The sequence below is a fragment of the Microcaecilia unicolor genome, chromosome 2 (genome assembly GCF_901765095.1).
Source record: "Microcaecilia unicolor chromosome 2, aMicUni1.1, whole genome shotgun sequence".
NCBI lineage: Eukaryota > Metazoa > Chordata > Amphibia > Gymnophiona > Siphonopidae > Microcaecilia > Microcaecilia unicolor.
In genome coordinates this window covers 398,145,101-398,158,873 of record NC_044032.1, presented here as the reverse complement: position 1 = coordinate 398,158,873, position 13,773 = coordinate 398,145,101, and the positions used below count along the sequence as shown (strand labels likewise).

Below are 13,773 nucleotides of genomic sequence, written 5' to 3'. Positions count from 1 at the left end.
ACTTACCTATGGTTATTAAATCCTATATCCCAATGGGATCAACAACCATTATATAAAGCGAAGATACATACCTGTAGCAGGTATTCTCTGAGGAAAGCAGGCTGATTGTTCTCACATGTGGGTCGGCGTCCACGGTGGCCCAGGAAACGGCAAATTTTTCTATAGCAAAATTTAAAAAGTTTTACCAGAGCCTTCCGGTGCGCGAACCGCACATGCGCAGACAACTTCTTGCCCGTCGTATGAGCGTTCCCGCTCAGTTTAATCAAAAAGCAAATAATAAACAACTCCTCCAAAGGGGAGGTAGGTGGGTTTGTGAGAACAATCAGCCTGCTGTCCTCGGAGAATACCTGCTACAGGTAAGTATCTTCGCTTTCTCCGAGGACAAGCAGGCTGCTTGCTCTCATATGTGGGGCATCTCTAGCAACCAGGCTCACTCAAAACAATGAACATTGGTCAATTGGACCTCGCAACAGCGAGAACATAACATAGATTCTCCTGAAACCATAAACAACTAACAGAGTGCAGCCTGGAACATAACAAAAATGGGTTTAGGGGGGTGGAGTTGGATTCTAAACCCCGAACACTACTACTAACTACTACTACTTGACATTTCTAAAGCGCTACCAGGGTTACGCAGCGCTGTACAATTTAACATAGAAGGACAGTCCCTGCTCAAGGAGCTTACAATCTAAAAGACAATCTAAAAGACAGGTGTACAATCTAAAAACAAGTATAGAGTATAGAGTCCGTCTGATAGGAATACTATAATTCACAAAGGTTAGGTGCCGAAAGCAGCATTGAAGAGGTGAGTTTTAAGCAGAGATTTGAAAATGGGTAGGGAGGGGGCTTGGCATAGGGGTTGAGGAAGATTGTTCCAGGCAAAGGATGAGGCAAGGCAGAATGAGCGGAGCCTGGAGTTGGCAGTGGTGGAGAAGGGAACTGAGAGGAGGGATTTGTCCTGTGAGCGGAGGTTACAGGTGGGAACATCAGGGGGAGATGAGGGAAGAGAGGTAGTGAGGAGCCGCAGACCGGGTGCATTTGTAGGTGAGGAGAATCTTGAATTGTATGTGGTATCTGATCGGAAGCCAGTGAAGTGACTTGAGGAGAGGGGTGATGTAAGTGTATCGGTTCTGGCGGAATATTAGATGTGCGGCAGCGTTCTGAAGGATTGAAGGGGGGATAGATGGCTAAGTGGGAGGCCGGTGAGAAGTAAGTTGCAGTAGTCAAGGCGAGAGGTAATGAGAGCGTGGACGAGAGTTCGTGTGGTGTGCTCAGATAGGAAAGGGCGAATTTTGCTGATGTTGAAGAGGAAGAAGCGACAGGTCTTGGAAGTCTGTTGGATATGCGCAGAGAAGGAGAGGGAGGAGTCGAAGATGACTCCGAGGTAGCGTGCAGATGGGACGGGGAGGATGAGGGTGTTATCAACTGAGATGGAGAGTGGAGGAAGAGGAGAGGTGGGTTTAGGTGGAAAGACGAGGAACTCGGTTTTGGACATGTTCAGCTTCAGGTGGCGGTTGGACATCCAGGCAGCAATGTCGGATAAGCAGGCCGATACCTTGACCTGGGTCTCCGCGGTGATGTCTGGTGTGGAGAGATATAGCTGGGTGTCATCAGCATAAAGATTCTGCAGCACAGACTGCCCAAACATACTGTCGCGTCGGGTATCCTGCTGAAGGCAGTGGTGAGATGTGAATGTGTGGACTGAAGACCACGTTGCAGCCTTGCAAATCTCCTCAATGGAGGCTGACTTTAAGTGAGCCACTGACGCAGCCATGGCTCTAACATTGTGAGCCGTGACATTGCCCTCCAGAGTCAGCCCAGCTTGGGCGCAAGTGAAGGAAATGCAATCTGCTAGCCAACTGGAGACTGTGCATTTTCCGATGGCGACTCCCCTCCTGTTGGGATCAAAAGAAACAAACAACTGGGCGGACTGTCTAAAGGGCTTCATCTGCTCCACGTAAAAGGCCAATGCTGAGCCTGCCTCAACACCGAGGAACGACATCCTCGATGGCGATGCCGAGAAGTCGATGCCCGCTTGGACTCCGGCGAAGCTTCCTCCACCGACGTCGAAGGGGAGTTGACCTGGGTGGCAGGCGGCACCGAGGTCGGGGACCTCACCACAGGTGCAGGGCCAGATGCCGCTGCAGCAGATGGTACAGAAGGCGCAAGCACCCCCGACACTGAAGCAGACTGGCACACCAATCCTTCCAGAAGCTCTGGAAGCAGGGCCCCGATGCGCTCATCAAGAGCCGCCGTCGAACAAGGCTGCGGGGTTGGTACAGGAGCCGGTGGCAGAATCTGTTGAGGCTCGGGAACAGGTACTAGGCTTCCAGAAGACCGATGTATCGGCACCCCCTGAACAGAGGGGGAGCAATCATCTTGGCGCCGACGCTTCTCGGGTGCTGATTCCCTCAACGCCCCGGAGCTCCCGGCACAGTGTGTCGAAGGAGAACGATGACGGTGCTTCTTCGCCTTCGCTCGATGCCCGTCATCAAGACTCCTCGGTACCGATGAGGAAGACGTGGAATCCTCACGTCTCCTCGGGACCGGGTCCGCATAACAGGAGGCCTCGAGACATGTGGAGACCCGCTCGACGTCTCACTGCTCCCAGCACGAGTTGGTCGTTCTGCAGCCATTACCTTCGCTCCCGACGTCGATGCGTCCCTCGATGTCAACGCCGCCGACCTCAGTACCAATGTCGATGGACCGGACCAAGCCCCAAAAAGCTTCTCTCTTTGGGCTTCTCGAGACGCTTGGGTCAGTTTCTTCATGTGAAGAAACAGACTGCAAAGCAGGGCTATGGTCGGGCCCAAGGTACTGGATACACCAAGCGTGGGTATCAGTACCCGAGATGGTCCGGTTGCACCAAGTACAACGTTTGAAGCCGCTGGGTGTCTTCGATGACATGGAAGGAAAAACGGCTTCGGCGAAATTAAATGACGCGATCGTGCCAAAAAGTAAAGGGCACAAAAGGGGAAAAACTTGGCCACGCTGAAAAGAAAGAAAACATAGAAAGTGTCAAAAACTAAGAAAAAATACCGTTTTTTTTAAAGAGGAACGAATAACGATAGAAATAAAACAAAAAATATAAAAAGAATCGTCAAGACTCTCTTTCCTGGGCCAGTGAAGCGAACAAGAAAAACCCTCTTCACCTCACCACGGACAAGAAAAAACTGAGCGGGAACGCTCACGCGACGGGCGGGAAGTCTTCCGCACATGCACGGTTCGCGCACCAGAAGGCTCTGGCAAAACTTTTAAAATTTTGCTGTAGAAAAATTTGCCATTTCCTGGGCCGCCAACCCACATGTGAGAACAAGCAGCCTGCTTGTCCTCGGAGAAAGCCCTTTATCGGAACTCTTAAAAGAAGAATGATACAAATTCCTTTATTGTTTCAGAACACTGCATTATGGAATTGGAATCCAGTGATGCAACATATCTGTGGCCAATCAGGTATAGCTCAAGTTTCAAGCAGATGCTTTCACAATGGTTGGTGACACCACAAACCTCCCTCCTCTCCCCCCCCCCCCCCCCCCCCCCCCCCCCGCTTCATGTCCCACCTCCACTAGCCGTTACAGTCAAATCAAGAGCTTGAAATGGGTATGCTAGGACTGAGTTTCACATTTTTTAAAACAAATTGCCTGTTAAATATAGTATAAGCTGTGATGAGTAAAAAATAAAAGCTTTCTTTTCACTGCTTATTCATCTTGGGAGAAAACAATACTTGGAGGAAAATCCATTTTACTGTCTTCTATAGTGTGACTGATTAAATTGCATCGGTCTACAAAAGGGAGAAGACAGTTATTTGCAGCATGTCCCAGTGTGGTTGGAAATGTAAATAACCCTTCAGTGGTTGATTTGGTGGATTTCCAATTAGTATATTCTGTAGCCTTTCTTCACAAATTGGAGAATCCAGCTGACAGAGATAAGAAGGGCCTAATGGCTCATGTAAAGCTCTAGCTTCTCTGGACTGGTAAGCTGAGACAGGGAAGAGATTTCCAGAACTAATTCATGGCTTTGTCAAGCCTGAATTAAAGAAAGCCCTCTAATCGGTCATATCTAAGTAAGACTTCATCTTTTCTGTGCTATTCAGATAAGTGTTCAATTTACATTAATCATGCATCAGAGATCAACTAATTAGTGTTCTCACTAGCCTGCACATGGGCCTCTGATTTCTTTCTAACTGCCTGGTACAACTCCAGCTGGGTAGAAGAGAGTTATATGTCCATATAGGCTCCTGTGGATGTTTCCTGCTCTTTGGGTCTGACTGCAACTGTCAGAAATGCTTTTGTGAAGTCACTGACACTGGATGACAGACATTGATCACATCTGGCTGGCCTGCTAAACCAATGAATTTCACTTCCAGAATTTAAAGCATGTATGTAATGACTCCCAGCATATCTAATTTGTTGCTCTAGCAAAGGTATTTTATATGTTGGTTTTATATACCTCGACCAAGGTGGAAATCTTTAGACATAATTTTCTGAAGATGACCTAAATTCTAGAGTAGATGATATTGTAGTATGAAAACTCTTATGTCTACACAGCTGCTCGCCATGTCGTACACCTTGCACTGCAGTTTTGTGTTTGCATGGAAAAACTAGAGAGCTACAGCACCTTTCAGTACTGTCAGACTCGCACAAAAAAAGCTCAGGCAGAAAACAGGTCTAAAGAATAGACTAAACTATTGCACCTGATTAGATTCAATTTCTTTTTTCCCAAATTGTTTGAAATTATTATCATGGGGAATTAGGAAGCATCTGGTGGGATGAGATCTGTGTGTCTATGGGAGCAAGAAATACGAGCACTTCAAATGCAGAAGTGAACAGGCACCGGGCAAAATAGTATAAATTAGGAGTGAGTTTGTTACATAGATGCCAAAGATGCAGTGAATCTTTGGCATCTATGTGACAAGGTCATGAGTCTGACCCCTGTATGGGCCACCATGACTTAAGGTGGGGTGTTACGATAGTTTGTGGAATTATTAAATAGGTTAGGCTAAGACACACTGGTTTAAAGTTTCTGATTTCTAACTTTAGGGGAATTCAGGTGGAATTAAAGTTAGGACACAAGTGTGACTTTTCAGTTGCGGCTACCTATGCAAGCCTTTCCCATGCTGCGCAACGGACCCACTATACAGCTAAAAAGCTGTTGACGGTGGATGCCATTGGATATAATATTTATCTTTGAGATTCATCATTTTGCCACATGTAAAGCCTTGTAACGTCTTTGAAGCGATGGATACACTGAATCAGATTGTTGGGTGTCGTGATCACACAATCTGATTGGATTAATAACAGTGGTTGGAGCTGATCATTTGAGACAATGATGGACTAAAGATATGCGAGAAATATCTCCTTGTATAAGCTAAAGTATTAACACCATTGTATTCATTTCATACAACGTATATTGCAGAATAGGTGTATTACACATAATTATACTTGGATAGAGTGGTTGAAGATGTGAATGGCATGTGTAAGTGAGTTGCACGGTAGCCTCATATTGGTGGGATGATTTAAATGTGGAACAATAAATAATTAGAAATTAGTAGTGGATTTATTTAAGTATATCACTTACCGTACTCCTATAATAGGGTATATCCCTCTGTTCTTAATGGGATTATCAAGAAGACCCCAGAGGTAGCATTGTACAGATCTTCAACATAGCTCAAGGTATAACACTTCAACCCAGAGGGGAAAGAAAGACACATAAAGGGGACAGATAAGTATAATTAGGGCATGTGCTAATGTGGGTTGCAATGTAGCCTTTCCATCTCTATGCCAAACAATCTCATTCAGTCATTCTATTACTCGGAATCTGTGGGCTTCGGCTTTTGATGTGCTCACATTTCTTCCTCCTACAAACACATGGACTTTATCCTACCAGAAGCATGCTACATTCCACAATGCCCTCTTCAGGAAGTGTCCTGCCATAACATAACTGTTCACTATTTCCTTCAAGTTAATACATTCTCAGGATAGAGAGGCAAAGGCAGCACATAGTGGATCATATATTTTCCCAGTTCATGATCACCAGGACAGGAAAAGCTGTCACTCTCTACTGCTATTTTCTTTTCTGTAACTATGAGAGACTCATAATGAATAGCTCTTTTCTTCCCCTTTGGAATCTAGCTTCCTATGACTAACATATTACCATTAAATCAATTTCCTTAAAAAAAAAATGCTAGTTCTTAAAAACTGTTTTCTCTCTTGCTCTCTTTGTTTTATGGGAACTGAATGATGCTTGCAGTGCATCATCATATACATATTACCTTTCAGCCAGTTTTATTTCTGTAGAGGAAAAAGGAAAAGTGGGGAAGAGTGACCATATGTCTTGTACAGAAAGTTAAAACTCATACAACATCAAAAAAGAAAAAGAAATTCACCACTGGGTATCGTCATACGTAGATTTAACTGCAAAATTTAAAAGAACTGATTGCTTCATAAAATCTCTTCTTGCTTCAGTATTATGTAGCAAGTCCATCTAAAACAAGCGCTAAGTTAACACGGTGAAATATCATCAGATCTTCTGTTAAAAATGGAGCTTCAGTCCTCATAGACTCCTGTCCTGAAGTGTCCCTGTGCTTTGAGTTCCAGGTTTAGCATCACTTAATGTGCAAGAGTTAGCAGGTTAGGGGGCACGGGTCGCTTTTGGCTTTCCCTGCCGAATTAATAACTCTCATAAGACACCGTCCAAATTCCTCCAGTATCATGCGCTCTGCAGCTGCCTTTGATTTTCCGGCTTTCTCAGCTTGCTCTGCCTGCGCCAGGAGGCAGTCACACGTAGCTTCAGCAACTTCCTTGGTGACGAACGTAAATGGCAGCCTGAAATAAAACAGCAAAAATAAAATCAGTTCATAAATTAATAAGGAGAGGCTCCAGGTCTCCTTAGAGGTTTCTTGTTTGGTTCTTCTATTGTAACCTTAGAAGCACTAGAATACTGGTGTAGTGAAGTAAGGCTTGGAGAAATCTAGGAGTAGGGCAAAAAGGATAAATTAGATCTTATCTGCTAATTTTCTTTCCTTGAGGCCCACCAGAGCAGATTCTCGGATCATGTTATCCTGCCAGCAGGTAGAGTCTGAGAAGCACTAACTATGATGTCATCAGTTAAGAACTGTGTGCAGTCCCTTGGCCAGTCAGTATTTAAAGCAGTAGGTATACTTGAAAAGTAGGAACTCCCATCAGAACTCTCAGCAACAGACTGGTCCGATGGGACTCGAAGAAAAAAGAAAATTAGCAGGCAAGATCTAATGTATCCTTCCTTATTGTCCTCTCAATCCAAATACAGACACTTGGGACTTACTAAAACAATGAATGAAGATGCCAGCCTCCTAGCCAAAACTCTGGCTCCCAAGACCGCATTCTTTCTAGCTTGAACATCCAATCAATAATGCCAACCTAAGGAATGCAAGGATGCCCAAGTGGCTGCCTTACAAATGCCAACTGGGGGCACCAAGATTCCAGCTGTTCCCTGGTAAAATGAGCTGTCAACACTTAGTACTGGGTGACCTTTCAGAATGAACTAAATTCAGTAAATGGCACCCAAATTTGGGCACTGAAAAAAATCCAGGTGGAATGCTATTCTATAAATGGCAATTTGAGTTGTATGCTGTTTATAGAAATGGGGAATGGGGGGATGGTACTTTATATACTGCCTTTCTGTGGTTACAATCAAAGCTACTTGCAGGCACATCTCAGAATATTGTGCAATTTTGTGTGCATAAAGTTGCTCGCTATTTATAGAATCTTTCAGAATATGCATTGAAGATACTGCTTCTTTAATTCAACAAGCTATTGTAACTTTAGATGGAACGTCACTATTGTGCGCTCCCCCCAAAAGTACAAACAGCCTGTCTAACTTTCTATATTCAAAGGATGAACCCACTTTATGCAGAAAGGAAGGAATAGATCAAAGAACCACCTTTTCTTCTTCCTGCCAAAAGCTGGGAAGTAATTTTTTTTTGTTGCAGATAAGGGACTGGAAAGAGAAGGTTCTCTTGTGAACAGTTAGATTTCATAACCTGTGAGCAGCTATATCTTTTATAAAGATTGTTTAATTGCATGTTTGAAAAGATTTAATCGTATATAAAAGGTTTAATTTTGACATCGGTGTCCTGTGTTTCCATGTCAATGCCCACAGTCACCCTATGTAATATCCAGGTTCTGAGGCTAATACATTATTTTCCTGCCCACAAGAGCAGAAGGGGGGAGGAGAGGGAGGGATAAGAAGTGCTGCTACTATGCCCTGTCTGATGCCTGTGCCAAACTTTGCTACAGAAGGTTCTCACAGAGGCATCTCACAGTTCAGCTCCCACAGAGGGACCATCACTGTATGATCTATGGGATGGGTCTGTGGAACATAAAAAAATATATTTATTGATAGAAGTTTTTACAGCTGTTGCAATGGGACCTGAACCCGGTTCTGTAGCTTCTGAGGCTGCTGTGCTAACCATTAGGCTACAATGGCAGTTTGAGCTCCAAGTTTTTCATTGAAAGAACCCAAAAGCACTGCATAGTATGACACATCTCTGTGAAGCACCAAAGATGTGCTGTGTCCAGGAAAAGGAACCTACTGTAGAACATACTAACACTCTCTCTAAGTCCTAAATGATAAAATGTAGCAAAACTTGAGCACTGTTCACAACAGACGCAGGAATCGGCGCAGAATGCTACTCTATAAGCAATGCTCCAAGTTCGACACCATTTATAAAATAGTGTGTAGTGCTGAGATCTGTGCCAAACTTTTAGGCACAAGGATTTACAGCAATTCAAATCTGGTGTAAATGTTCATGCCTAAATTAGGCGTAGATCCCCCCCCCCCCCCCCAATTCTATAATACCAAGCATTTCTTTAGTAAACGCTTCTCCCATGTCCACGCCCCTTTTCCAGTTGCACGCTAAGAGATGTATGCGTGCATCTTTATAGAATAGAACATAGCAAGATATGTGTGCAAGATATGTTAATTAGCACCAATAATTGATTGTTAGTGTCCAGTTGGTGCTAATAGACTTGTTATGCAATTCTGCGTGGAAACTGGGTGCATGCCCAAATTTTTACACCATATATAGAATCTGGGGGGTTAGTGCTATTTACTTTAACTGTCCCATCTTATTTTTTAGGCTTCTGACATTTGTACACACAAACTTTAAACTGTGGTTTCTCCTTGCATCTAAAAACTACTTGGAAGTTGTCAGGGATAATTTGCAACTTTTACTCTGCTCGCCCCTTAAACACACTAGGCTTTCTTTCACACTTGCTGAAACCTCTTTATTGGGATTTCCTAAATATCCTGTTTTGATAAGTCTCCTTCAAGGATATCTCACTCCAAATCATTAATTCATGAGCTACTGTTGGCTTCCCCCTCCCCAATTCTAGTTTAAAAGCTGCTCTGTTTCCTCTAAGTCTCCTAAAATCTTTGAAGTGACCTTTGTTAGATGACCCCCTAGCTGAGGACCTACAATGATTTTCTAGTAATTTAAGCACTTTAGACTTGACAAGCTTCTCCAACTCATCTCCAAACAAGAGACCTCCCTCTCACCCCATTTGATGGGTAACTTGCTGAGACACGTTTTAGAAGGATCATCAGCAGACCAATTTCTAAGCCACAAACATGGAAAGCTGACATCACCAAAGTGCCATAGTCTTAGCCAAAGTTCTAAACAAATCATACAAGGTATTTGCCAAGTAAGCTGTTCCCATATCCAAGTGTCATCTGTACTGCCAAGGCTGAAATCTCAAAGACTTGCTTCAACAAGACTCCATTCTATGATCCTGGGGTTCCTTCAATACTCCATCCCCTTCTATTGGGATAGTAGTCTTCTTGGTCACCGCTGAAACTTTCCTTATCTGGAAACAAAACTGGATATAACCTAGGACCTCTTGACATGAATCACTGCATCCAGAACTTCCCATTCCTCATATACTATGTCGTCAACAACTCTATATATAGGAAAAGGTTTAGTAAATTTCCTAATACCAATTAAAAGAGGATCATTTGAAGCCACGCTCTTGTCTGAGTGATCTGTTGAAATCTTAATCACTGATAACACCTGAGAAAATTTGCACTACAGAAGGATCCTCCCTAGGAGGAACCTCCTCTACCTCAGAGAGAACCTCCTGTAAATTATGAGCTTGCTCTGGAACATCAACAAAGTTACCATCCTCCAGAGAATAGGATACGTAGACAAGAATTCAGTGGACCCCAGGCAAAGGAGATTTTCAAAGACCTCCTGTTGCAACCTCTCTTCTCATACAAAAAGTTTCATGCATTAACGAGACAAATTCAGGAGAAAACCCCTGTTCAGCTTCAGAATTCCTGTGTTTGTTTAACTTATCAACTTCAAAAGAAGCTGCATCCGAGGATGATTTGCACAGGTGATTCAATCTGCACAGAAACTACTATAACTGCATCAAAAATGTGGTTCCCACCAAAACTGGCTCTATAAACAGACTGAGAAAATCATCCAGAAGATTCTGAGCCGCAGCAGGAATGCCATATGGAAAAAGTACCGAGGTTTCCCCACTGGCTGGTAAGTTTTTCTGCCCTCTCCTCACACCTCCGACCTCGTTCTGACGCAAATCTTCCCTCACAAACTGCACAATGCTTCAGCGGTTCCGGCTGAGTTGCCATATTAGCTTACTGACTGTGCCGAAAAAGAAACAGAGCTGAATGAACACCATATTGGGGTGGGGTGGGGAAGTAGATAATACAAAAGAATTACACAACAGAACAAAAAAAAATTTCACTCTGTCTCCAACCAAAAAACTAAAACAGTCTTGTTTTCATAGAAAAAGAAATTAGGAAAAAAAATTATACCATACACTAGCTAAAAGCTGTTTTTCTTCTGTGCATTTGTTTGTTGTACAAATACTTAGCTCAGACACTCAAGGTTCCCTTTTTGTAAGGAAAGGGCTAAAGTACACAACTGCTACCCCTTAAATGCCAATGGAAAAAAGGGGGTGCTTAGGGAGGATAGGGGAGGACCTGGAACCTCCAGGTATAACATCTCAAGGCTCCCAGAATAGCCAAGCTCCTCAAACCTGAGCCTCACTCACAAGCTTTTGTCTTTTTATTTTGTTGTTGTTTTAAATGCCAGGAAAAATGAACTTTCCTACAAGACTTGTGAAGAGGCTGAACCAGTTATCTGACCTATCACCTGCTGGAGACTGAGAAATACTGCCTGGCTAAGGACCTGCATAAGGTTCTTACCTGATATCATAGTTCAGTACTTTTCAGTCTCTACCTGCTGGCAGGACAGCATGACTCAAGCATCTGGACTGGTCTGGGAGGACAAATAAGGAATGCCTCATGCTGATAACTAAGTAGATACACCTAACTATAGAGCAATCAAAATGCTTGGATGGGTATTCTTTTCCTCTAGTCTAGTGTTACAGGAAAATGTCATTTTGGTACTACTTAACAGAAACTGAAAAATAAATGTTCAGCAGGTGCTGATCCATAAGGCAACCCACTGATAATCCATTGCATGTTCAGGTAATGTACTGGATCCCTTGCAGGCTGGACGGAAGTCACCATGAAGGATATTTTCTTCACCACTTTTTAGCTGGCAATGGCTGCTGCATTAGTGACGGCAGACTTACTTTTCTCTTTGGGATCAAACATAATGTCTTTGTAGAAAGTCCAACTCCATCTCACTCTGAAGGACAAGAGTCTAACTCAAGGGTTCTCAACCCAGTCCTCAGGGCACACCAAGCCAATCAGGTTTTCAGGATATTCACAATGAATATGCATGAGATAAAACTGCTTGCACTGCCCTCATTATATGCAAATCTCTTATTGTAGACATCTTGAAAAACAGATTGGCTTGATGTGTCCCAAGCACTGGTTTGAGAAACCCTTCTCTAACCATAGTGTCTTGCACCTCTGAACAGAGCATGCTTCAAATCAGATCTGCCTTCCATGCTACATTTTAATGCCAGACCCCGATGTGCAAACAGGAAAAGGGGGGCAAAGGGGATCGGGGAAAGGGGGTAGAGAGTACTGGGGGGGGGGGTAAACGGGGATGTGGGGAGTGGGAGGAGAGGATGGGTGAGGGGGGAACGGGATGACATAACTGTTAGTTGTTGGATAATAATGCCAGACCCCGATACAGCTGCTCAAAGCAGAGCAATATGTACAGTATCTTAGAATGTCCAAAAGAAAGGATGGTACTGGGTGTGAAGTAAAGCAACTTTTACTGTTTTATTAACTTACTTGCCACCTCCACTAGTTAGCGTTGGTGTGGGCCTTGTTAGCAAGTCTGAAATTTGTGACGATAGCTTTGTCTTTGCAGCAGTCTGTTGCTGCACTCTGACTTCTGCTGCATCTGCCAAGTGCATTAATGTCTTCCTTTCAGGACTTTCTTCAAAGTTTTTACATCCAATGCATTTGCATATAGAAGAACACATGATTTTTGCCTGGAAATACAAGTTACAATTTAGTTAAAGGAACAGTTTTGCACTATTTGGTCACACTTTTATTTTTGTTGTTGTTTGTATTAACATGTTAAATATATGCCAACACTAATGGCTTGTTGAGATGGTAAGGATTTGGAAATTTCAAGAAATCAGTTCATATGCGTTCAGAAGAAGCATAACAGCTAGACTATATGGAGCTCACTCTTGTTATTCAAAGCAGAAAATACTGTACATCTTTAGCAATCTCCAAACCAACAAAAACCAAAACATGACAATTAGCTTAAGTTATTGAACCTGGAGAGTTCCCAAAAGTGTAACGACATCTTCACACCTATCCATGTCTTATAACAAACATTGTCCAAGTTTTGATGGAAAGTTTTTAGCATTACAGTCACCATGTCTCTTTTTCTATAATTTCAGAACTGAGTTTAAAATTTTCCTAACACCCCTTGTCCTTTGTTTTAAATTATTTCTTCAAAACAGCATATCACAATACAGTAACACATAATGCAATCTGACACTCAGATATAATTTTATCAACAAAGTACTTTTACTAGAAAAGTGTAACTCGGAAGAAGTGTTCATGAAAACTGGAATTTTACATTTTAACATATCAACCTTAAACACTAAGGCTGCATTTTGATGTAAATGATTAATTGTGATTAATCGTGTGATTAAAAATTATTTATCTCAAAAGTAATTGTGTGATTAAAGACAGGGCATTTCCAGCAGTTCATTGGGGCTGGGGATACAAGGATGGACTGGGGGGACACGCATTTCCTCTTTCCCCGCTCCCCCCCCCCCACACTAGATATCATACATTTGCTGGTGGGGATGCTGAAGCCCTGCCAGTCAAAGAAATCCACTGCAAGAGTGGCCCCCCCTTCCTCCTTGTGCTGCCTCAGGAGAAAGGAAGTCAGAAGGATGCCTCCAGCTGCCAATACTAGCATTCCCGGAACATGCTCAGTTCATGCACAAACTGAGCATGTTTGGGGAATGCAAGCATTGGTGGCTGGAGGCACCCTGCTGACTTCCTCACTCCTGAGACAGTATGAGGAGGAAGGGGATGACTTGGGCAGTGGATTTCTTCGGCTGGCGAGGCTTGAGCTACCTCACCAGCCATTGAACAGGTACTGCAGCTTTGGAGGGGGCCTGAGCCCAAAGGAGGGGGCCCAGGTCTCCAAAGCCTCTACCTCCCCTGTGGATACGCCACTGATTAAAGGCCCAGCATATTCCTTTCTTTCACCTCCAGGTCCAACTCTCTCTTCCTTCCTCCCCTCTCTACCCCTAGAGGTCCATTCTCTCTCTCTCTTCCCTCTCTCCAAACCCCCCTCCAAGTCCAACACCTCTCTTTTTGTTC

At 43.6% G+C, this 13,773-nt stretch overlaps 1 protein-coding gene across 1 annotated transcript in view; it reads right to left on the bottom strand.

Annotated features, from left to right (window-relative positions):
• Positions 1-5,205: 5,205 nt before the first annotated feature.
• Positions 5,206-13,773, bottom strand: part of LOC115461066 (protein lin-54 homolog) — a 213,302-nt gene continuing 204,734 nt past the window's right edge. The window contains 2 exon segments of the mRNA XM_030190614.1: positions 5,206-6,821; positions 12,211-12,413. Of these exon segments, the coding sequence (XP_030046474.1) occupies positions 6,620-6,821; positions 12,211-12,413 (405 nt within the window). The 3' untranslated portion in view covers positions 5,206-6,619.